Genomic DNA, 25332 nt, shown 5'->3' with positions numbered 1-25332 from the left:
TGCCTAAGCCTAGTCCTGTAGCTCTGGGACAACCCCCCCCCCCCCAGACAGCCGTTGATCTCAAGTCAAATGGCACAGAGCCACACAAAAAACATGGTTGTTTCATAGAAACCTAGAGTTGGAAGGGACCTCCAGAGTCATCTAGTCCAACCCCCTGCACAATGCAGGAAACTCACAAACACCTCCCCCTTAGTCCACAGGACCTTCACTGCTGTCAGAGGGCCATGCGGCCTCTATTGAAAAACCCTCCCAAGGAAGGCGAGCCCAGTTAATGCATAGAATCCTAAAGTTCAAAGGGACCTCCAGGGTCCTCTAGTCCAACCCCCTGCACAATGCAAGGAACTCACAAATACCTCCCCCTAAATCCACAGGACCTTCATTGCTGTCAGAGGGCCATGCAGCCTCTGTTGAATAACATCCCAGGAAGGACAGCCCAGTTAATGCATAGAATCCTAGAGTTCGAAAGGACCTCCAGGGTCATCTAGTCCAGCCCCTTGCACAATGCAGGGAGCTCACAAACTCCTCCCCCTAAATCCACAGCACCTTCATTGCTGTCAGAGGGCCATGCAGCCTCTGTTAAAAAACCTCCAAGGAAGGAGAGCCCACCACCTCCGAGGAGGAAGCCTGTTCCACTGAGGAACCGCTCTAACAGTCAGGAAGTTCTTCTTAATGCTGAGCCGGAAACTCTCCTGATTTAACAGCCCGATGCAGAAGCCAAGCACAAACCTTACCAAAATACTCCATTTATTAGTTCTTCCCCTTTCCGTTCATACACACCGTTGCACTGCAATCACCCTGGGTGGGCAGAGAAGTTCCGCATGCCCGGGCAAAGATGCTCTAAGGTGAATATCTCAGCCTCTATGTGGCCCCGATCCACAGAGACAGCCGTTGTTCCTGGAGCCGACTGAACAGCATCCAGGGCTTCAAACCAAAACCAGGAAGCGGCGTGACATTCCGGCAGGCTACCGTAAGGAAGCGAGGAACGAAAGGACGAGGCGTGAGCAGTAGAATTCTAAGTAGAGTTACATCCTTCTAAGGAACACTGAAGCTCCGGCCAGCATCCATGCCCTAGAACTTTGTTCTTTCCGGATCTGGCTCACGTCAGCATTCTGAGAAAGCTGCCGCTTCTCTCAGGGTGGTTCGACGGAGAGGGACGCCCTTCAGGGTCTGGGAATTCGCAGAGGAGATCTGCGGAGAGAGGGAATGGTACAAAGAGATCACCAGGGTGTCAAGTCTGATGTTTCAATAACGAGTTCTTCTTGATAAGAAAGTTTCTAGTTTCTTGTAAGACATTGCAGGACTGTACAGGCAAATTGAGAGACTGGCGAGCATGCACAAAGAGCAAACATTTCAAGGTACACTTCAAAGGAATTCCTGAGGGAGGGACACTCTATGCAGGGCACATTCACACATCGTTATTGTTTTATCGTTCTCAAGCACCGGTTGGCCTTGGGCGCTCTTGAGAAGGCACCACAATCTTCTTCCCATACTCTCGTTCCAAGCTGTGCTACATAACAAAGGAAAGGGGGGGAAGGGGGGGGGAGAGGCTTAAGCTAGCAGCATTTGAACACAGAATGGTTTTACCCAGGATCCTTTTCCTGAAACCAGTGTTTGAGACTAAACTACTTAGACATTACAGCAGACTTGACACAGGGATCCAGCAGCAGGGGCTGCCCGGCAGTAAGACCCAGGCTGGAGAGAACTTCTAATGACCAACCACCAATAGCCAAAAAAAAAAAAATCAGTGTGTTTTAGAGCCAGGAGGGGAGGGGCTGTGACCCAGAGGGCTGTGGGGTCAGTGGAGGAGCCTCAGCTTGTCCTCTGTTCCTCTGACGGAGGCCTTCCCCCGATGGTGCCTCTTGGCTCGGGGATTAGGAGGGTGAATGACTCTGAATGCGGAGGCACCATGGCTAGTGGCCACTGGTGGACCTCTGCTCCATGAATGCCCAATCCCCTTAAGAACCTACGAGAAGCCCTGTTGGATCAGGCTGACCCAAGGCCATTCCAGCAGCTGAAAGTGGAGGAGTGGGGGATCAAAGAGGAAGATATTGGATTTACACTGAATCTCAGAGTCTCAGAGTGGTCACAATCTCCTTTACCTACCTCCCCCAACAGACACCCTGCGAGGTAGATGGGGCTGAGAGAGCTCTTGCAGCAGCTGCCCTTTCAAGGACAACTCCTTGGAAAGCTACTGCTGACACAAGGCCATTCCAGAAGCTGCAAGTGGAGGAGTGGGAATCCAACCCGGTTCTCCAAGATAAGAGAGCTCTGGCTGACCCAAGGCCATTCCAGCAGGAGCAAGTAGAGGAGTGGGGAATCAACCCGGTTCTCCCAGATAAGAGAGCCATGGCTGACTCAAGGCCATTCCAGCAGCTGCAAGTGGAGGAGTGGGGGAATCAAACCCGGTTCTCCCAGATAAGAGAGCTATGGCTGACCCAAGGCCATTCCAGCAGCTGCAAGTGGAGGAGTGGGGGAATCAAACCCAGTTCTCCCAGATAAGAGAGCCATGGCAGACTCAAGGCCATTCCAGCAGGTGCAAGTGGAGGAGGGGGGGATCAAACCCAGTTCTCCCAGATAAGAGAGCCATGGCTGACTCAAGGCCATTCCAGCAGGTGCAAGTGGAGGAGTGGGGGAATCAAACCCGGTTCTCCAGATAAGAGTCCACGCACTTAACAATTACACCAAACAGGGATGGATGAAGAAGAAGGCTGCAGATTTATACCGCGCCCTTCTCTCTGAATCAGAGTCTCAAAGCGGCTCACAATCTCCTTTACCTTCCTCCCCCTGTGAGGTGGGTGGGGCTGAGAGAGCTCTGACAAAAGCTGCCCTTTCAAGGACAACCTCTGCCAGAGGTCTGGCTGAACCTAGGCCATTCCAGCAGGTGCAAGTGGAGGAGTGGGGAATCAAACCCGGTTCTCCCAAATAAGAGAGCTATGGCTGACCCAAGGCCATTCCAGCAGCTGCAAGTGGAGGAGTGGGGAATCAAACCCGGTTCTCCCAGATAAGAGAGCTCTGGCTGACCCAAGGCCATTCCAGCAGCTGCAAGTGGAGGAGTGGGGAATCAAACCCGGTTCTCCCAGATAAGAGAGCTCTGGCTGACCCAAGGCCATTCCAGCAGGTGCAAGTGGAGGAGTGGGGAATCAAACCCGGTTCTCCCAGATAAGAGAGCTCTGGCTGACCCAAGGCCATTCCAGCAGGTGCAAGTGGAGGAGTGGGGAATCAAACCCGGTTCTCCCAAATAAGAGAGCTATGGCTGACCCAAGGCCATTCCAGCAGCTGCAAGTGGAGGAGGGGGGGAATCAAACCCGGTTCTCCCAGATAAGAGAGCTATGGCTGACCCAAGGCCATTCCAGCAGCTGCAAGAGGAGGAGTGGGGAATCAAACCCGGTTCTCCCAGATAAGAGAGCTCTGGCTGCCCCAAGGCCATTCCAGCAGCTGCAAGTGGAGGAGTGGGGAATCAAACCCAGTTCTCCCAGATAAGAGAGCTCTGGCTGACCCAAGGCCATTCCAGCAGCTGCAAGTGGAGGAGTGGGGAATCAATCCCGGTTCTCCCAGATAAGAGAGCTCTGGCTGACCCAAGGCCATTCCAGCAGCTGCAAGTGGAGGAGTGGGGAATCAAACCCGGTGCTCCCAGATAAGAGAGCTCTGGCTGACCCAAGGCCATTCCAGCAGGTGCAAGTGGAGGAGTGGGGAATCAAACTCGGTTCTCCCAGATAAGAGAGCTCTGGCTGACCCAAGGCCATTCCAGCAGGTGCAAGTGGAGGAGGGGGGAATCAAACCCGGTTCTCCCAGATAAGAGAGCTCTGGCTGCCCCAAGGCCATTCCAGCAGGTGCAAGTGGAGGAGTGGGGAATCAAACCCGGTTCTCCCAGATAAGAGAGCTCTGGCTGACCCAAGGCCATTCCAGCAGGTGCAAGTGGAGGAGTGGGGAATCAAACCCGGTTCTCCCAGATAAGAGAGCTCTGGCTGACCCAAGGCCATTCCAGCAGGTGCAAGTGGAGGAGGGGGGAATCAAACCCTGTTCTCCCAGATAAGAGAGCTCTGGCTGCCCCAAGGCCATTCCAGCAGGTGCAAGTGGAGGAGTGGGGAATCAAACCCGGTTCTCCCAGATAAGAGTCCACACACTTAACCTCTACACCAAACATTCAGTACAAACCAATGCCCAGACAAGGATCCCAGGACCAGCCCCTGAACGAAGACAGCCAAGGGGCAAATCACCTTCACCAGGACGTAGTCTCCCGGTTTGGCCTTCGCTGTCGATCCGAGCCCGGAGCCGTCGTCCATCTCTACGTCAGGGAAGATCACTTTGATGTTGCCGTCGTTCCTGCCGCACAAGTCTGAAGGGGAGCGCCTGCTGGGCTGGGAAAGCAAAGGGAGAGGCAGTTCAGCTCTTGACCAGCAGAGGACAGTGTCGTTCAAGGATCCTCATCCAGACAGGAGCTGATTCACTAGAGCTTCTCCTTAAGCCCAAATGGCAGAGGAAGGAACGGGGAGGGGGGCGGAGATGGAGTGACAAGGGTTAAGCATGGCCCACCACTGATCCAGAGGATGCAATTACAATACACACACCCAGCCTACAATCCTGCCCATGCCGAAGAAGAAGACGACGACGACTGCAGATTTATACCCGGCCCTTCTCTTTTAATCAGAGACTCAGAAAGGCTCACAATCTCCTATATATCTTTTCCCCCCGCTGGGTGGGGCTGAGAGAGCTCTCACAGCAGCTGTCCTTTCAAGGACAACTCCTACGAGAGCTCTGGCTGACCTAAGGTCATGCCAGCAGCTGCAAGTGGAGGAGTGGGGAATAAAACCCGGTTCTCCCAAATAAGAGTGCGCACACTTAACCACTACACCAAACTGGTTCTTTGACTGGGACCCAAGTCTGCCTCTCCCACTGGGACCGAACATCGATTTATACCCTGCCCTTCTCTCTGAATCAGGGACTCAGAGCAGCTTAAAATATCTTCCTCCCTCACAGCAGACATCCTGTGAGATGGGTGGGGCTGAGAGAGCTCTGACAGAAGCTGCCCTTTCAAGGTCAGCTTTGCCAAAGCTCTGGCTGACCCAAGGCCATTCCAGCAGCTGCAAGCGGAGGAGGGGGGAATCAAACCCGGTTCTCCCAGATAAGAGAGCGCTGGCTGACCCAAGGCCATTCCAGCAGCTGCAAGTGGAGGAGGGGGGTATCAAACCCGGTTATCCCAGATAAGAGTCTGCACACTTTACCACTCCCCCAAACTGACACTGCTGCAATTCCCATGCTCCAAAACCCCCCCACTCCAGCTCCTTGGAATGAATAAAAATGCAGAGCTGGAAGGGACCTCAAAGGTCATCCAGTCCAGCCCCCCTGCACAATGCAGGAAATTCACAGCTACCGCCCCCTCCCACTCCCCCACTGACACCCTGCTGTCCACTGAGAGGCATGACATCTTTGGGAAAGGAGTCCGGGCTGAGGAGCAGAGCAGATGCCCACGCCATCCACACACTCAGGGCCCCTCCCAGGTTCAATCCTTGCCGTCTCCCAGCAAGGCATCTCAGGTGCCGCAGAAGACCTTTCTCTGCTTGAGACCCCGGAGAGCCGCTGCTGCTCAGACCGAGGCAGCACAGAGCGAGAGGGACCCCCACGGGGTAAGGCGGCTCTCTCCGCTCAACGGGATACTCACACCTTCCACCAAGACCACTTGCGCACGCCCTACAGCAGCAGCGTTGACCGCAGCAGCCTCTTCCCGGAACACGGCCATGAGCTCCCTCAACCGCCGGAGCTTCACTTCCGAGGGCACGTCGTCCTGCAGCCGGTGAAACGCCCGGGTTTTCTAGGGGAGGAAGGCCCGTGAAGGAGAGATGAAGGCTACCAGCAAGGACAGGGGCATTTTAGATTGACAGTAATCAGTAGAAGAAGGAGATATTGGATTTATATCCCGCCCTCCACTCTGAATTTCAGAGTGGCTCACAGTCTCCTTTATCTTCCTCCCCCACAACAGACACACTGTGTGGCAGGTGCGGCTGAGAGAGCTCTCCCAGAAGCTGCCCTTTTAAAGACAACTCCTGTGAGAGATATTGGTTGAACCAAGGCCATTCCAGCAGCTGCAAGTGGAGGAGTGGGGAATCAAAACCAGTTCTCGCAGATAAGAGTCCGCGCACTTCACCACTACACCAAACTGGCTTTTAAGGACAACCTCTGCCAGAGCTATGGCTGATCCAAGGCCATTCCAGCAGCTGCAAGGGGAGGAGTGGGGAATCAAATCCGGTTCTCCCAGATAAGAGAGCTCTGGCTGACCCAAGGCCATTCCAGCAGCTGCAAGAGGAGAAGTGGGGAATCAAACCCAGTTCTCCCGGAAAAGAGCTCTGGCTGACCCAAGGCCATTCCAGCAGCTGCAAGTGGAGGAGTGGGGAATCAAACCCAGTTCTCCCGGAAAAGAGCTCTGGCTAACCCAAGGCCATTCCAGCAGCTGCAAGAGGAGTGGGGAATCAAACCCAGTTCTCCTGGAAAAGAGCTCTGGCTGACCCAAAGCCATTCCAGCAGCTGCAGGTGGAGGAGTGGGGAATCAAACCTGGTTCTCCCAGATAAGAGTCCACATACTTAACCAGTACACCAAACTGGCCCTTTCAAGAACAACTCCTATGAGAGCTATGGCTGACCCAAGGCCATTCCAGCAGCAGCAAGTGGAGGAGCGAGGAATCAAACCCGGTTCTCCCAGATAAGAGAGCTCTGGCTGACCCAAGGCCATTCCAGCAGGTGCAAGTGGAGGAGTGGGGAATCAAACCCGGTTCTCCCAGATAAGAGAGCTCTGGCTGACCCAAGGCCATTCCAGCAGCTGCAAGTGGAGGAGTGGGGAATCAAACCCGGTTCTCCCAGATAAGAGAGCTCTGGCTGACCCAAGGCCATTCCAGCAGGTGCAAGTGGAGGAGTGGGGAATCAAACCCAGTTCTCCCAGATAAGAGAGCTCTGGCTGCCCCAAGGCCATTCCAGCAGCTGCAAGTGGAGGAGTGGGGAATCAAACCCGGTTCTCCCAGATAAGAGAGCTCTGGCTGCCCCAAGGCCATTCCAGCAGCTGCAAGTGGAGGAGGGGGGAATCAAACCTGGTTCTCCCAGATAAGAGAGCTTCGGCTGCCCCAAGGCCATTCCAGCAGCTGCAAGCGGAGGAGGGGGGAATCAAACCTGGTTCTCCCAGATAAGAATCCGCACACTTCACCACTACACCAAACTGGCTCTCATGTAGGAAAACAAAACAAATAGCCAATAATGGAGGAAGAGGGAGAGCCACCATGATTCCATTCATTGTGTTCTTGTTTCTTTTGTTATTGCGGTCTCTGCCCCTTGTTGGTTTCTCTTTTGCTAGGCAGCCAGCATTTCCCTAATAAAGGCACAGAGAACACAGCGTTCCTGAGTGACTTTGAACTTTCTCAGCTGACTGCAAGCCTAGCCGCTCGGGTAGCACACAAAAGGGCAAGGCGTTACAATCCTGAAGGCTATGGGGAGGGACTTTGCCTTCCTCTCTCCTTCCAGGGCCCGCCCTCCTCTCCCTAGTGCTCCCTTGCAGCCTGCACTCCCGATTACCAGTTGGTCTCCTTACTTCATCCCTGGTCCAGGCAAATCTAAATCACAGTCCTCCTTCTACTGCCTACTTGCCTGCCAGAGGCCTTATATCTTCCCTATGTCATCAAATGCCATACTGCCTGGTCAGTCTGCCTCTTTCTCACACTGCTTCAGGCTCGATGGTTGACACTGTGTGAGATGGGATGCTGGACTAGGTGGAACATTGTTCTGACCCAGCAGAGCTCTTCTGATATTCTTATGAAGGCCTCAGCCTCTCTGCCCTGTTGTTGGCCCTCCAGAGGAACTGGCTGGCCACTGTATGAGACAGGAGGATGGACTAGATGGACCCTCCCTGGTCTGACCCAGCAGGGCTCTTCTGATGTTCTTATGAAGGCCTCAGCCTCTCTGCCCTGTTGTTGGCCCTCCAGAGGAACTGGCTGGCCACTGTATGAGACAGGAGGATGGACTAGATGGACCCTCCCTGGTCTGACCCAGCAGGGCTCTTCTGATGTTCTTATGAAGGCCTCAGCCTCTCTGCCCTGTTGTTGGCCCACCAGAGGAACTGGTTGGCCACTGTGTGAGACAGGAGGCTGGACTAGATGGACCCTCATTGGTCTGATCCAGCAGAGCTCTTCTGATGTTCTTATGAAAGCCTTGGCCTCTCTGCCCTGTTGTTGGCCCTCCAGAGGAACTGGCTGGTCCCAGTGTGAGACAGGAGGCTGGACTAGATGGACCCTCACTGGTCTGATCCAGCAGGGCTCTTCTGATGTTCTTCTCAGGGGAAGGCCTCGGCCTCTCTGCCCTGTTGTTGGCCCTCCAGAGGAACTGGCTGGTCCCAGTGTGAGACAGGAGGCTGGACTAGATGGACCCTCACTGGTCTGATCCAGCAGGGCTCTTCTGATGTTCTTCTCAGGGGAAGGCCTCGGCCTCTCTGCCCTGTTGTTGGCCCTCCAGAGGAACTGGCTGGTCCCAGTGTGAGACAGGAGGCTGGACTAGATGGACCCTCACTGGTCTGATCCAGCAGGGCTCTTCTGATGTTCTTCTCAGGGGAAGGCCTCGGCCTCTCTGCCCTGTTGTTGGCCCTCCAGAGGAACTGGCTGGTCAGTGTGTGAGACGGGAGGCTGAACAAGATGGACCCTCACTGGTTTGACCCAGAAGGGCTCTTCTGATGTTCTTATGAAGGCCTCGGCCTCTCTGCCCTGTTGTTGGCTCTCCAGAGGAACTGTTGGACCACTGTGTGAGACGGGAGGCTGGACTAGATGGACCGTCACTGGTCTGATCCAACAGGGCTCTTCTGAGGTTCTTCTCAGGGGAAGACTTCGGCCTCTTTGCCCTGTCGTTGGTCCTTCAGAGGAACTCCTCAAAAAAAAAGGGAGGCGGGGCTTTATTCTATCTCTCTAAAATCTGGGGACCGTTCAGGCCCCCCAGGTTTTGTGCAATTTGGATGGAAAGCCATGACTGGAGGAAAGGAAGAGGACATGTGTCTGCCACTGAAACCAATGACGAAAACAAAACAGCAGGGACAATGATGAAACAAAACAACCCAATAAAGAAACAGTCCCTTCTGGAATTAGTAAGAACAATGTAAAAATACCAAGCAAACTCCCATCTACAAGACTAGTATGCAGGTCTTTCTTCAGTACCAGGACCTTGGATCAGGAGAACCAGTTTTGTGGCAGAAAAATGCCCGCTAGTGGGCCTTTGGGCCATCTCCAGATGCCCCCAGATTAGGCTCTCACCTGCCGCATGCTATAGGCGAAGATGAAGGCCCCGTTGTAGCGGACCTGGCGCAGGAGAGAGACTGTCTGCTGATGGTCGGCCTCCGTCTCCCCGCAGAAGCCGGCGATGAAATCACTGCTGAAGTTGACGCCTGCCAAAGAACAAAAACAGGATGCTTAAGGGGAGCCCAGTCGAAGAAGGGCAGGGGGACAGGCAGGCAGGAGCTGGAGAATTAGAATCATAAAACTGGAGAGCCAGTTTGGTGTCGTGGTGAAGTGCGCGGACTCTTATCTGGGAGAACCAGGTTTGATTCCTCCACTTGCAGCAGCGGGAATTGCCTTGGGTTAGCCAGAGCTCTTGTAGGAGTTGTCCTTGACAGGGCAGCTTCTGTCAGAGCTCTCTCAGCCCCACCCACCTCACAGGGTGCCTGTTGTGGGGGAGGAAGGGAAAAGAGATTGTAGACCGCTCTGAGATTCTGTCCTTGAAAGGGCAGCTTCTGTCAGAGTTCTCTCAGCCCCACCCACCTCACAGGGTGTCTGTTGTGGGGAAGGAAGAGAAAGGAGATTGTGAGCCACTCTCAGACTCTGAAATTCAGAGTATAGGGCGGGATATAAATCCAATATCAACTTCTTAGAGAGCCAGTTTGGTGTGGTGGTGAAGTGCACAGACTCTTATCTAGGAGAACCGGCTTTGATACCCCACTCCTCCACTTGCAGCTGCTGGAAGAAGAAGAATTGCAGATTTATACCCCACCCTTCTCCCTGAATCAGAGACTCAGAGCAGCTTACAATATTCCATATCTTCTTCCCCCACAACAGACATCCTGTGAGGTGGGTGGGGCTGCGAGGGCTCTCACAGCAGCTGCCTTTTCAAGGACAACCTCTGCCAGAGCTTCACCCCAATGGTCAGCCATAGCTCTCACAGGAGGTGGGTCAGTCATAGCTCTCACAGGAGTTGTCCTTGAAAGGGCAGCTTCTGGGAGAACTCTCTCAGCCCCACCCACCTCACAGGGTGTCTGTTGTAGCGGAGGTATGGAAAGGAGATTGTAGGCCGCTCTGAGACTCTGTCCTTGAAAGGGCAGCTTCTGAGAGAGCTCTCTACAATCTGGGAGTCTCAGAGCGGCCTACAATCTCCTTTCCCTTCCTCCGCTACAACAGACACCCTGTGAGGTGGGTGGGGCTGAGAGAGCTCTCCCAGAGGCTGCCCTTTCAAGGACAGAGTCTCAGAGCGGCCTCCAATCTCCTATATCTTCCTTCCCCACAACAGACACCTTGTGAGGTGGGTGGGGCTGAGAGAGCTCTCCCAGAGGCTGCCCTTTCAAGGACAGCTCTGAAAGAGCGCTGGCTAACCAAAGGCCATTCCGGCATGGTCAAGCCCCAATATTCCCAATAATGAAGTCCTCTGTTTTGTTTCAAATAGACTGGTTTATTTAGGGACTCAAAAGGTGCCCAAGGAACACGGTCCTTGGAAAGACTGAGATACCGGAGGTTACATGTTGCGATAAAGGGTATCATAAACCGTTACAAAAAAGCGCTTCATTCCAAGCGAAAGTTCAACGGGTGCCGCAGTAAGTTTCTTTTACGTTACAAAAGCATTCTATCACTAACTCTCGAACTGATGACAGGCCAGTGAAATTTAGGGAGTAAGCTCTTTCCCAGTAACACAAATATCCTTGGCTAGATGGTAAAGCCAGTTGTAAATAATGAAGGACCAGAGCATGGGTTTGACACCTGCTCAGCTGTCTGATATCAAAATATTTGGGTTTGACAAGCAGGTGCAAGTGGAGAAACCTTGTGAGGTGGGTGGGGCTGAGAGAGCTCTCCCAGAAGCTGCCCTTTCAAGGACAGAGTCTTAGAGCGGCTCACAATCTCCTTTAGCTTCTCCACCCACAACAGACACCCTTTGAGGTGGGTGGGGCTGAGAGGGCGTTCATAGCAGCTGCCCTTTCAAGGACAACCTTAGCCAGAGCTATGGCTGACCCAAGGCCATTCCAGCAGGTGCAAGTGGAAGAGTGGGGAATCAAACCCGGTTCTCCCAGATAAGAGTCCGCACACTTCACCACTACACCAAGCTGGCTCTCAAGAAGACAGTAAATTTATACCCCACCCTTCTCCCTGAATCACAGACTCAGAGCAGCTTACAATCTCCTATATCTTCTCCCCCCACAACAGACACCCTGTGAGGTAGATGAAGATATTGGATTTATATCCCTCCTTCCACTCCGAAGAGTCTCAGAGCGGCTCACAATCTCCATTCCCTTCCTCCCCCACAACAGACACCCTGTGAGGTGGGTGGGGCTGGAGAGGGCTCTCACAGCAACTGCCCTTTCAAGGACAACCTCTGCCAGAGCTATGGCTGACCCAAGGCCATTCCAGCAGGTGCAAGTGGAGGAGGGGGGAATCAAATCCGAAAGAAGGAGGAGGAAGGAGGAGGAAGAAGGAGAAGAATGCAGATTTATACCCCGCCCTTCTCTCTGAATCAGAGTCTCAGAGCCACTTACAATCTCCTTCACCTTCCTTCCCTACAACAGACACCTTGTGAGGTGGGTGGGGCTGAGAGAGCTATCGCAGCAGCTGCCCTTTCAGGCACAACCTCTGCCAGAGCTATGGCTGACCCAAGGCCATTCCAGCAGCTGCAAGTGGAGGAGTGGGGAATCAAACCCGGTTCTCCCAGATAAGAGAGCTCTGGCTGACTCAAGGCCACTCCAGCAGCTGCAAGTGGAGGAGTGGGGAATCAAACCCGGTTTTCCCAGATAAGAGAGCTCTGGCTGACCCAAGGCCATTCCAGCAGATGCAAGTGGAGGAGGGGGGAATCAAACCCGGTTCTCTCAGATAAGAGAGCTATGGCTGACCCAAGGCCATTCCAGCAGGTGCAAGTGGAGAAGTGGGGGAATCAAATCCGGTTCTCCCAGAGAAGAGTCCACGCGCTTCACCGCTACACCACACTGGGGAGCAGATCAGAAGCAGAGAAGGCGCCTACCTGGCAGGGAGGCTCGGATGTGGTGCACCAGCTCCAGATACGCCTCCCGGGTATACCTGCAAAGGGGGAAACAGAACTATGCCGCACAGATGCCAAAGCACAGGTGGCCACAGAAATCTGCACGCTTACAACACCTTTCTAGTCTGTTTCGATCCCTCTTCCTCCAAGGAGCTCGCGGCATGACTGTCCCTTCCCCCATTTTATCTGCACAACGCCCTTGCAAGGGAAGGGCGACCAAGAGTAGTAGAAAAGAGCCAGAGTCCAGGAGACGCACCTTAAAAACTAACACAATTTGTGGCAGGAGAGGAGCTTTCCTGAGCCACTGATCTGAAGAAGAAAGCATGGACTCCCCAAAGCTCCTTCCCCTGCCACAAATTCTGCTAGTCTTTAAGGTGCTTCTCCTGGACTCTGGCTCTTTTCTCCTGCTACAGACAAACAGGGTGTCCCATCTTAAGAACATAAGGGAAGCCCTGTTGGATCAGGCCAGTGGCCCCTCCAGTCCAACACTCTGTGTCACATAAGGACAGAAGAGAAGCCCTGTTGGATCAGGCCAGTGGCCCCTCCAGTCCAACACTCTGTGTCACATAAGGACAGAAGAGAAGCCCTGTTGGATCAGGCCAGTGGCCCCTCCAGTCCAACACTCTGTGTCACATAAGGACAGAAGAGAAGCCCTGTTGGATCAGGCCAGTGGCCCCTCCAGTCCAACACTCTGTGTCACATAAGGACAGAAGAGAAGCCCTGTTGGATCAGGCCAGTGGCCCCTCCAGTCCAACACTCTGTGTCACATAAGGACAGAAGAGAAGCCCTGTTGGATCAGGCCAGTGGCCCCTCCAGTCCAACACTCTGTGTCACATAAGGACAGAAGAGAAGCCCTGTTGGATCAGGCCAGTGGCCCCTCCAGTCCAACACTCTGTGTCACATAAGAACATAAGAGAAGCCCTGTTCGATCAGGCCAGTGGCCCCTCCAGTCCAACACTCTGTGTCACATAAGGACAGAAGAGAAGCCCTGTTGGATCAGGCCAGTGGCCCCTCCAGTCCAACACTCTGTGTCACATAAGAACATAAGAGAAGCCCTGTTCGATCAGGCCAATGGCCCCTCCAGTCCAACACTCTGTGTCACATAAGAACATAAGAGAAGCCATGTTGGATCAGGCCAGTGGCCCCTCCAGTCCAACACTCTGTGTCACATAAGAACATAAGAGAAGCCCTGTTGGATCAGGCCAGTGGCCCCTCCAGTCCAACACTCTGTGTCACATAAGAACATAAGAGAAGCCCTGTTCGATCAGGCCAATGGCCCCTCCAGTCCAACACTCTGTGTCACATAAGAACATAAGAGAAGCCCTGCTGGATCAGGCCAGTGGCCCATCCAGTCCAACACTCTGTGTCACATAAGAACATAAGAGAAGCCCTGTTGGATCAGGCCAGTGGCCCCTCCAGTCCAACACTCTGTGTCACATAAGAACATAAGAGAAGCCCTGTTGGATCAGGCCAGTGGCCCCTCCAGTCCAACACTCTGTGTCACATAAGAACATAAGAGAAGCCCTGTTCGATCAGGCCAGTGGCCCCTCCAGTCCAACACTCTGTGTCACATAAGGACAGAAGAGAAGCCCTGTTGGATCAGGCCAGTGGCCCCTCCAGTCCAACACTCTGTGTCACATAAGAACATAAGAGAAGCCCTGTTCGATCAGGCCAATGGCCCCTCCAGTCCAACACTCTGTGTCACATAAGAACATAAGAGAAGCCATGTTGGATCAGGCCAGTGGCCCCTCCAGTCCAACACTCTGTGTCACATAAGAACATAAGAGAAGCCCTGTTGGATCAGGCCAGTGGCCCCTCCAGTCCAACACTCTGTGTCACATAAGAACATAAGAGAAGCCCTGTTCGATCAGGCCAATGGCCCCTCCAGTCCAACACTCTGTGTCACATAAGAACATAAGAGAAGCCCTGCTGGATCAGGCCAGTGGCCCATCCAGCCCAACACTCTGTGTCACATAAGAACATAAGAGAAGCCATGTTGGATCAGGCCAATGGCCCATCCAGTCCAACACTCTGTGTCACATAAGAACATAAGAGAAGCCCTGTTGGATCAGACCAGTGGCCCCTCCAGTCCAATACTCTGTGTCACATAAGAACATAAGAGAAGCCCTATTGGATCAGGCCAGTGGCCCCTCCAGTCTAACACTCTGTGTCACATAAGAACGTAAGAGAAGCCATGTTGGATCAGGCCAATGGCGCATTCAGTCCAACACTCTGTGTCACATAAGAACATAAGAGAAGCCATGTTGGATCAGGCCAATGGCCCATCCAGCCCAACACTCTGTGTCACATAAGAACATAAGAGAAGCCATGTTGGATCAGGCCAATGGCCCGTCCAGTCCAACACTCTGTGTCACATAAGAACATAAGAGAAGCCCTGTTGGATCAGGCCAGTGGCCCCTCCAGTCCAACACTCTGTGTCACATAAGAACGTAAGAGAAGCCATGTTGGATCAGGCCAATGGCGCATTCAGTCCAACACTCTGTGTCACATAAGAACATAAGAGAAGCCATGTTGGATCAGGCCAATGGCCCATCCAGCCCAACACTCTGTGTCACATAAGAACATAAGAGAAGCCATGTTGGATCAGGCCAATGGCCCGTCCAGTCCAACACTCTGTGTCACATAAGAACATAAGAGAAGCCCTGTTGGATCAGGCCAGTGGCCCCTCCAGTCCAACACTCTGTGTCACATAAGAACATAAGAGAAGCCCTGTTGGATCAGGCCAGTGGCCCCTCCAGTCCAACACTCTGTGTCACATAAGAACATAAGAGAAGCCATGTTGGATCAGGCCAATGGCCCATCCAGTCCAATACTCTGTGTCACATAAGAACATAAGAGAAGCCATGTTGGATCAGGCCAGTGGCCCATCCAGTCCAACACTCTGTGTCACATAAGAACATAAGAGAAGCCATGTTGGATCAGGCCAGTGGCCCATCCAGTCCAACACTCTGTGTCACATAAGAACATAAGAGAAGCCCTGTGGGATCAGGCCAGTGGCCCATCCAGTCCAACACTCTGTGTCACATAAGAACATAAGAGAAGCCCTGTTGGATCAGGCCAGTGGCCCATCCAGTCCAACACTCTGTGTCACACAGTGGCCAAAAAACCCCAGGTGCCATCAGGAGGTCCATCAGTGGGGCCAGGACACTAGAATCCCTCTCACTGTTGCCCCCCCACAAGCACCAAGAATACAGAGCATCACTGCCCCAGACAGAGAGTTCCAACAATACGCTGTGGCTAACAGCCACTGATGGACCTCTGCTCTATACGCTTATCCAATCCCCTCTTGAAGCTGGCTATGCTTGTAGCTGCCACCTCCTCCTGTGGCAGTGCATTCCACGTGTTAATCACCCTTTGGGTGAAGAAGGACTTCCTTTTATCCGTTCTAATCCGACTGCTCAGCAATTCCATCGAATGCCCACGAGTTCTTGTATTGTGAGAAAGGGAGAAAAGGACTTCTTTCTCTACCTTCTCCATCCCATGCATAATCTTGTAAACCTCTATCATGTCACCCCGCAGTCGATGTTTCTCCAAGCTAAAGAACCCCAAGCGTTTTAACCTTTCTTCATAGGGAAATTGCTCCAACCCTTGAATCATTCCAGTTGCCCTTTTCTTGGACTGTGTCATGAGCCCTGACGAGGGGGAGCTGGAAGAGTTAACAGACCTGGAAGAGTTGCCAACCAGCTCCTCAGCCGAACAACCAGCAGCTGGCCCATCAATCACTCTCCCCACATTCCAGGCACCAGTTGCTGACAATCAACCTCCTCCAAGCTCTCCGCCTTCCATTTCAAGAGTTCGAAGCAGGCTCCGGAAAGAACTTTCAGAGTGAAGACATGAGGCACGCCGATGCTTCAGATCTCTCAGCCCTGAGTTCTAGCAGAGTCGCTGCCACCCAGGGAGCAGGCTGATGGAGGCTCCCATATAACTCCCACCCAGGACCTGGTAACCTTGTGGAAGCAACAAGTCCATTCTCTGGCTTGCATCCACGCTCCTTCCTGAGCCTGACCTGCTTGATTTCCTTGGCACCCTGAACTTTTGGCTTTTGGACACTGACTTCTGATTCCGGTTTGCAATTTTGCTTGGGCGACTTGGCTCCTGCTTGACTTCCTGGACTTTGACCTTGGACTGGCTTTGGACTCCTGCCTGCCTGCACCCGGAGAACGTGACAGTCAACCTCCAAGGCCAAGAGTGTGAGACAGGGGCAAGATCACCCTTCAAAGGGGAGATATGAACTTGGATCTCTGTCTATTACACCACGTTCCTTTTGTGTGCTTGGCCATCGGCATGTTTGGCAAGACACCAACAAACCAAAAAAAGAAGCAACATTAAGGTATGGAACACTTCCACCTTCTTAGAACTTGAGAGCTCGTTAACCCCTCACTTGATATAAAAAGAAGACCGTAGATTTATACCCCACCCTTCTCTCTGACTCAGACTCTCAGAGTGGTCACAATCTCCTTTACCTCCCCCACCCCCACCCCCCACAACAGACACCCTGTGAGGTGCATGGGACTGAGAGAGCTCTCCCAGAAGCTGCCCTTTCAAGAACAGAGTCTCAGAGGGGCCTACAATCTCCTTTCCCTTCCTCCTCCACAACAGACACCCTGTGAGGAGGGTGGGGCTGAGAGAGCTCTCCCAGAAGCTGCCCTTTCAATGACACAGTCTCAGAGTGGCCTACAATCTCCTTTCCCTTCCTCCCCCACAACACACACCCTGCGAGGCGGATGGGGCTGAGAGAGCTCTCCCAGAAGCTGCCCTTTCAAGGACAGAGTCTCAGAGGGGCCTACAATCTCCTTTCCCTTCCTCCCCCACAACAGACACCCTGTGAGGTGGGTGGGGCTGAGAGAGCTCTCACAGCAGCTGCCCTTTCAAGGACAGAGTCTCAGAGCGGCCTGCAATCTCCTTTCCCGTCCTCCCCCACAACAGACACCCTGTGAGGTGGGTGGGGCTGAGAAAGCTCTCATGAAAGCTGCCCTTTCAAGGACATTTCTGCCAGAGCTTTGGCTGACCCAAGGCCATCCCAGCAGCTGCAAGTGGAGGAGTAGGGAATCAAACCCGGTTCTCCCAGATAAGAGTCCACACACTTAGCCACTACACCAAACTGGCTTTTAAGGACAACTCCTGCCAGAGCTATGGCTGACCCAAGGCCAGCCCGGCAGCTGCAAGTGGACGAGTGGGGAATCGAACCCGGTTCTCCCAGATAAGAGTCCGCACATTTAGCCACTACACCATACTGGCCAGGCAGGTCTTGCAGCCTCCAAGTGGGCTGCCAGGCTCCGCCACTCGCTCACCCTCTCCGCATGGCCTCCAGGACGCGGGTGCTGCCGCTCTGTGCAGGGAGGTGGATGTGCTTGCAGAGGTTGGGCCTTTCTCGCATGAGCTGGAAGACCTGCCGGGAAGAGAGAAGTCATTCACGCAGCCCCAGCCCACTGGCCGCTGTCGGCTTGGAGGAAACCTGAACCCAGCATTGCCTTCCCACCCCTGGGCCAAACTCACCTCATCTGGGAAGTCTTTGGGGTGTGGGGAAGTGAAGCGAATCCGCATTTCGGGGTCAACTAGGGACACGCGGTCCAGAAGGGCCGCAAAACGCAAGCCACCCAGTTTGGGCTTGTAGTTGGTGCTGAAGCCACGGCTCAGGGGGGCGGGCGCCGCAGAGAGGAACTCGACCTCGGAGGTGTCTCGGTAGCTGTTTACATTCTGCCCCAAGAGGGTCACCTCCTTCACGCCCTGCAAGGAGAGCGAGGCTGGTCAGAAAGTTGGTTAAAGGTAAAATCATAAAGGTTGGTTAAAAGAAGAAGAAGATGATATTGGATTTATATCCCGCCCTCCACTCCGAAGAGTCTCAGAGCGGCTCACAATCTCCTTTACCTTCCTCCCCCACAACAGACACCCTGTGAGGTGGGTGGGGCTGGAGAGGGCTCTCACAGCAGCTGCCCTTTCAAAGACAACTTCTGCTAGAGCTGTGGCTGACCTGAGGCCATTCCAGCAGGTGCAAGTGGAGGAGTGGGGAATCAAACCCGGTTCTCCCAGATAAGAGTCCGCACACTTAACCACTACACCAAACTGGCTCTAGAATCCTAGAGTTGGAAGGGACCTCCAGGGTCGTCTAGTCCAACTCCCTGCACAATGCAGGGAACTCACAAACCCCTCCCCCTCAATCCACAGGACCCTCATTGCTGTCAGAGGGCCATGTAGCCTCTGTTTAAAAACCTCCAAGGAAGGAGAGCCCACCACCTTCCGAGGAAGCCTGTTCCACTGAGAAATGGCTCTAACCGTCAGGAAGTTCTTCCTCATGTTGAGCCGGAAACTCTTTTGATTTAATTTCAAACCGTTGGTTCTGGTCCTGCCTTCCGGGGCCACAGAAAACAATTCCACCCCATCCGCTATAGGATAGCCCTTCAAGTACTTGAAGATGGTGATCATATCATAGAATCCTAGAGTTGGAAGAGATCTCCAGGGTTATCTAGTTCAACCCCCTGCACAATGCAGGAAACTCACAAACACCTCCCCCTAAATCCACAGGATCCTCATTGCTGTCAGAGGGCCATCCAGCCTCTGTTTAAAAACCTCCAAGGAAGGAGAGCCCACCACCTCCCGAGGAGGAAGCCTGTTCTACTGAGGAATCGCTGTAATGGTCAGGAAGTTATAGAATCATAGAATCCTAGAGTTGGAAGGGACCTCCAGGGTCATCGAGTCCAACCCCCTGCACAACCCCCTGCACAGTGCGCGGACTGCACTGGCTGCCGATTGTATACCGGATCCGGTACAAAGTGCTGGTCATAACCTTTAAAGCCCTATATGGCCAAGGACCGACCTACCTGAGGGACCGTCTCTCCCCATATGAGCCCCAGAGAGCACTGAGGTCAGTAGGCAAAAATAAACTGAATATCCCTGGGCCGAAAGAAGTAAAACTGCAAAGCACCCGCACTCGGGCCTTTTCCGCCGCAGCCCCACAACTCTGGAACCAGCTCCCAGAGGAGGTGCGGGCCCTGCGGAACTTAGATCAGTTCCGCAGGGCCTGCAAGACCGCCCTCTTCAAACAGGCGTTCATTAATGATGGTACCAATGTTTACTGCTAAATTAATAATGCTTACCGCCACTGTTAGTCTAGGAATGTTTTAATCACTGATTGGTTTTAATGTGTTCTTAATGTTTTATTATTGTATTGTTCATTTTAAATGTTGTAAGCCGCCCTGAGCCTGCTCTGGCGGGGGAGGGCGGGGTATAAATAAAATTTTACATTTTACATTACAATGCAGGAAACTCACAAACACCTCCCCCTAAATCCACAGGATCCTCATTGCTGTCAGAGGGCCATCCAGCCTCTGTTTAAAAACCTCCAAGGAAGGAGAGCCCACCACGTCCCAAGGAGGAAGCCTGTTCCACTGAGGAATCGCTGTAATGGTCAGGAAGTTATAGAATCATAGAATCCTAGAGTTGGAAGGGACCTCCAGGGTCATCAAGTCCAACCCCCTGCACAATGCAGGAAACTCACAAACACCTCCCCCAAAATCCACAGGATCCTCATTGCTGTCAGAGGGCCATCCAGCCTCTGTTTAAAAACCTCCAAGGAAGGAGAGCCCACCACGTCCCAAGGAGGAAGCCTGTTCCACTGAGGAATCGCTGTAATGGTCAGGAAGTTATAGAATCATAGAATCCTAGAGTTGGAAGGGACCTCCAGAGTCATCGAGTCCAACCCCCTGCACAATGCAGGAAACTCACGAACACCCCCCCCCCCCCTAAATTCACAGGATCCTCATTGCTGTCAGATGGCCATCTAGCCTCTCTTGAAAAACCTCCAAGGAAGGAGAGCCCACCACCTCCCAAGGATGAAGCCTGTTCCACTGAGGAATTGCTCTAACCGTCAGGAAGTTCTTCCTCATGTTGAGCAGGAAGTACTGGAAAAGATAAATCTTATCACTGGTATAAAGATACCTCTGTCACCAGAAACCATTCTGTTAAACTATAGAGACCAGTTAAAGCTGACTTTAGTAATGGCAAAAAGAATAGCTTCACTAATATTTGCAGCTAAACATAAGAACATAAGAGAAGCCATGTTAGATCAGGCCAATGGCCCATCCAGTCCAACACTCTGTGTCCCACAGTGGCAAAAAAAATTATATATATATATATATACACACACACACTGTGGCTAATAGCCACTGATGGACCTCTGCTCCGTATTTTTATCTAAACCTCTCTTGAAGGTGGCTATGCTTGTGGCCGCCACCACCTCCTGTGGCAGTGAATTCCACATGTTAATCACCCTTTGGGTGAAGAAGTACTTCCTTTTATCCGTTTTAACCTGTCTGCTCAGCAATTTCATCGAATGCCCACGAGTTCTTGTATTGTGAGAAAGGGAGAAAAGTACTTCTTTCTGTACTTTCTCCATCCCATGCATTATCTTGTAAACCTCTCTCATGTCACCCCGCAGTCGACGTTTCTCCAAGCTAAAGAGTCCCAAGTTTTTCAAGCTTTCTTCATAGGAAAAGTAAAATAACCATTGCAGCAAAATGGAAATCTGAATCACTGGCATACGAAACTATGGCAGCTCTATATTATGGATAAACTAACGGATATGACAAAAACAGATATAGAATTAGAAAACTCTGACTTCTATACTATCTGGTACCCAATTTTGGACTACCTTATTCTTCAAAAGGAAATCCCTTAAATTGTAATATCTTCGCAGTTATGGTAGCAATATAAATGATAAGAAGTGTTAGTAATGTGGCGTACGGAAGAATGTATATCTACCAACAAAAGCATGAAGAAATACAGAATAATTATTGGATATTAGAGCTACCAAAAGTAATTTTAGTTTTGTTAATTTTATTTGCCTCTATGTACTTATTGACTCTGATCACAAAAAAATAAATAAATAATAATAATAATAAATTTTATTTCTATCCCGCCCTCCCCGCCTAGGCGGCTCAGGGCGGCTAACAACATTTAAAACAATTAACATAGATTGATAAAACATTAAATTTAACAATTAAAATTTTTAAACATAAAAACCAGTCAATTAAATTAAATACATAATCCAAATTGCATTAAATGTATCTGGCAGCAATAAAATTATTTCGGCGCTGGTTCTGCCAGTTTAAATGGTTCCATAATCGTATTATGGATGGCGGCTCTTTATTCCAAGCAACTCAGCAGTTGATATCAGGGTAGGCTTGTCTGAAAAGGGCGGTCTTGCAGGCCCTGCGGAACTGGTCGAGGTTCCGCAGGGCCCGCACTTCCTCCGGAAGCTGGTTCCACAATGCGGGAGCCGCGGCTGAAAAGGCCTGTGTTCTGGTGTTTTGAAGTTTGACCTCTCTCGGCCCAGGGATGGTCATTTTGTTTTTACCCACTGACCTCAGTGCCCTCTGGGGTTCACATGGGGAGAGACGGTCCCTTAGGTAGGCCTACCTAAGTATATGGAAATACTGCTGAAATACTGTATGTTTCAGTTTCTTGGGTTATCTGAAAAAAATCTAATAAAAATATGTTTAAAAAAATTAAAAAGTTTTATTAGTTTTCTAGAGATTAACGGCAAGGGATAAGAAGGAACAAGAAATTAAGAGTTACAAATCAAACTCAATCTGCATATAGTATACTTTCATGAAATACAAGTTTGCATCAAGAATACTTTCTTAAAATACATAAACTGTCACATATTATCTCTTAACCTTGCATCACCAATATTTAATATTTTTATCTTGTAAGCCTCCGTATTAAAATACCCATTCAAATTGACATTTCCAACAAAGGGAATCTTATAGTACAAAATACAGGGAATAGGGGATGTAACTTTTAAAACGGATAAAAAAAGAAGAAAGTCGTTTAAAGGGAAGTAAGGAGGGATGGAGACCGAAAGGGAAAGACGAAGAAGAACACTGTAGATTTATAGCCTCCCTTCTCTCTGAATCAGAATCTCAGAGCGGCTGCCTGTCATGCAAATGAGGAAGGCAAAGACCTCATTGTGGACATTTTTACAAGGGGATTAGTTAGATTCATGGAGCAGAGGTTTACCAGCAGCTACCAGTCATGGTGGCTGAGGGGAACCTTCAGAGGCAGACAAGCTATGAATCCCAGAGCCAGGAGGCAAGGTCGGGGGAAGGCTTCTATACCCTGTTGGCCATCCAGAGGAACTGGCTGGCCACTGTGAGAGACAGGATGCTGGTCTAGATGGACCCTCACTGGTCTGATCCAGCAGGGCTCTTCTGATGTTCTTATGAAGGCCTTGGCCTCTCTGCCCTGTTGTTGGCCCTCCAGAGGAACTGGATGGCCACTGTGAGAGACAGGATGCTGGTCTAGATGGACCCTCACTGGTCTGATCCAGTAGGGCTCTTCTGATGTTCTTATGAAGGCCTTGGCCTCTCTGCCCTGTTGCTGGCCCTCCAGAGGAACTGGTTGGCCACTGTGAGAGACAGGATGCTGGTCTAGATGGACCCTCACTGGTCTGATCCAGCAGGGCTCTTCTGATGTTCTTATGAAGGCCTTGGCCTCTCTGCCCTGTTGTTGGCCCTCCAGAGGAACTGGTTGGCCACTGTGAGAGACAGGATGCTGGTCTAGATGGACCTTCACTGGTCTGATCCAGCAGGGCTCTTCTGATGTTCTTATGAAGGCCTTGGCCTCTCTGCCCTGTTGTTGGCCCTCCAGAGGAACTGGATGGCCACTGTGAGAGACAGGATGCTGGTCTAGATGGACCCTCACTGGTCTGATCCAGTAGGGCTCTTCTGATGTTCTTATGAAGGCCTTGGCCTCTCTGCCCTGTTGCTGGCCCTCCAGAGGAACTGGTTGGCCACTGTGAGAGACAGGATGCTGGTCTAGATGGACCCTCACTGGTCTGATCCAGCAGGGCTCTTCTGATGTTCTTATGAAGGCCTTGGCCTCTCTGCCCTGTTGTTGGCCCTCCAGAGGAACTGGTTGGCCACTGTGAGAGACAGGATGCTGGTCTAGATGGACCCTCCCTGGTCTGATCCAACAGGGCTCTTCTGATGTTCTTATGAAGGCCTCGGCCTCTCTGCCCTGTTGTTGGCCCTCCAGAGGAACTGGTTGGCCACTGTGAGAGACAGGATGCTGGTCTAGATGGACCCTCCCTGGTCTGATCCAACAGGGCTCTTCTGATGTTCTTATGAAGGCCTCGGCCTCTCTGCCCTGTTGTTGGCCCTCCAGAGGAACTGGTTGGCCACTGTGAGAGACAGGATGCTGGTCTAGATGGACCCTCCCTGGTCTGATCCAGCAGGGCTCTTCTGATGTTCTTATGAAGGCCTCGGCCTCTCTGCCCTGTTGTTAGCCCTCCAGAGGAACTGGTTGGCCACTGTGAGAGACAGGATGCTGGTCTAGATGGACCCTCCCTGGTCTGACCCAGCAGGGCTCTTCTGATGTTCTCATGAAGGCCTCGGCCTCTCTGCCCTATTGTTGGCCCTCCAGAGGAACTGGTTGGCCACTGTGAGAGACAGGATGCTGGTCTAGATGGACCCTCCCTGGTCTGATCCAACAGGGCTCTTCTGATGTTCTTATGAAGGCCTCGGCCTCTCTGCCCTGTTGTTGGCCCTCCAGAGGAACTGGTTGGCCACTGTGAGAGACAGGATGCTGGTCTAGATGGACCCTCCCTGGTCTGATCCAGCAGGGCTCTTCTGATGTTCTTATGAAGGCCTCGGCCTCTCTGCCCTGTTGTTGGCCCTCAAGAGGAACTGGTTGGCCACTGTGAGAGACAGGAGGCTGGATTAGATGGACCCTCACAGGTCTGATCCAGCAGGGCTCTTCTGATGTTCTTAGGAAGGCCTTGGCCTCTCTGCCCTGTTGTTGGCCCTCCAGAGGAACTGGTTGGCCACTGTGAGAGACAGGATGCTGGTCTAGATGGACCCTCACTGGTCTGATCCAGCAGGGCTCTTCTGATGTTCTTATGAAGGCCTTGGCCTCTCTGCCCTGTTGTTGGCCCTCCAGAGGAACTGGATGGCCACTGTGAGAGACAGGATGCTGGTCTAGATGGACCCTCACTGGTCTGATCCAGTAGGGCTCTTCTGATGTTCTTATGAAGGCCTTGGCCTCTCTGCCCTGTTGCTGGCCCTCCAGAGGACCTGGTTGGCCACTGTGAGAGACAGGATGCTGGTCTAGATGGACCCTCACTGGTCTGATCCAGCAGGGCTCTTCTGATGTTCTTATGAAGGCCTTGGCCTCTCTGCCCTGTTGTTGGCCCTCCAGAGGAACTGGTTGGCCACTGTGAGAGACAGGATGCTGGTCTAGATGGACCCTCCCTGGTCTGATCCAACAGGGCTCTTCTGATGTTCTTATGAAGGCCTCGGCCTCTCTGCCCTGTTGTTGGCCCTCCAGAGGAACTGGTTGGCCACTGTGAGAGACAGGATGCTGGTCTAGATGGACCCTCCCTGGTCTGATCCAACAGGGCTCTTCTGATGTTCTTATGAAGGCCTCGGCCTCTCTGCCCTGTTGTTGGCCCTCCAGAGGAACTGGTTGGCCACTGTGAGAGACAGGATGCTGGTCTAGATGGACCCTCCCTGGTCTGATCCAGCAGGGCTCTTCTGATGTTCTTATGAAGGCCTCGGCCTCTCTGCCCTGTTGTTGGCCCTCCAGAGGAACTGGTTGGCCACTGTGAGAGACAGGATGCTGGTCTAGATGGACCCTCCCTGGTCTGACCCAGCAGGGCTCTTCTGATGTTCTCATGAAGGCCTCGGCCTCTCTGCCCTATTGTTGGCCCTCCAGAGGAACTGGTTGGCCACTGTGAGAGACAGGATGCTGGTCTAGATGGACCCTCCCTGGTCTGATCCAACAGGACTCTTCTGATGTTCTTATGAAGGCCTCGGCCTCTCTGCCCTGTTGTTGGCCCTCCAGAGGAACTGGTTGGCCACTGTGAGAGACAGGATGCTGGTCTAGATGGACCCTCCCTGGTCTGATCCAGCAGGGCTCTTCTGATGTTCTTATGAAGGCCTCGGCCTCTCTGCCCTGTTGTTGGCCCTCAAGAGGAACTGGTTGGCCACTGTGAGAGACAGGAGGCTGGATTAGATGGACCCTCACAGGTCTGATCCAGCAGGGCTCTTCTGATGTTCTTAGGAA

The 25332-nt window shown here is 52.3% G+C and overlaps 1 protein-coding gene across 3 annotated transcripts in view; it reads right to left on the bottom strand.

Moving 5' to 3' along the window:
- Positions 1-727: 727 nt before the first annotated feature.
- The window catches only part of CDK5RAP1 (CDK5 regulatory subunit associated protein 1), a 117582-nt gene continuing 92977 nt past the window's right edge, over positions 728-25332 (bottom strand). For all 3 annotated transcript variants that reach the window (XM_060230495.1, XM_060230484.1, XM_060230488.1), the window contains exons 8-14: positions 17767-17997; positions 17562-17659; positions 12232-12287; positions 9273-9403; positions 5660-5809; positions 4218-4358; positions 728-1188 (exon numbers count right to left, since the gene is read on the bottom strand). In XM_060230495.1, coding sequence (XP_060086478.1) covers positions 1102-1188; positions 4218-4358; positions 5660-5809; positions 9273-9403; positions 12232-12287; positions 17562-17659; positions 17767-17997 — 894 coding nt within the window. In that variant the 3' untranslated portion in view covers positions 728-1101. The remainder of the gene's footprint in view (positions 1189-4217; positions 4359-5659; positions 5810-9272; positions 9404-12231; positions 12288-17561; positions 17660-17766; positions 17998-25332) is intronic.

The sequence above is a fragment of the Heteronotia binoei genome, chromosome 2 (assembly GCF_032191835.1).
Source record: "Heteronotia binoei isolate CCM8104 ecotype False Entrance Well chromosome 2, APGP_CSIRO_Hbin_v1, whole genome shotgun sequence".
Taxonomy (NCBI): Eukaryota; Metazoa; Chordata; class Lepidosauria; order Squamata; family Gekkonidae; genus Heteronotia; species Heteronotia binoei.
This window is presented reverse-complemented; position numbering and strand designations above follow the sequence as displayed.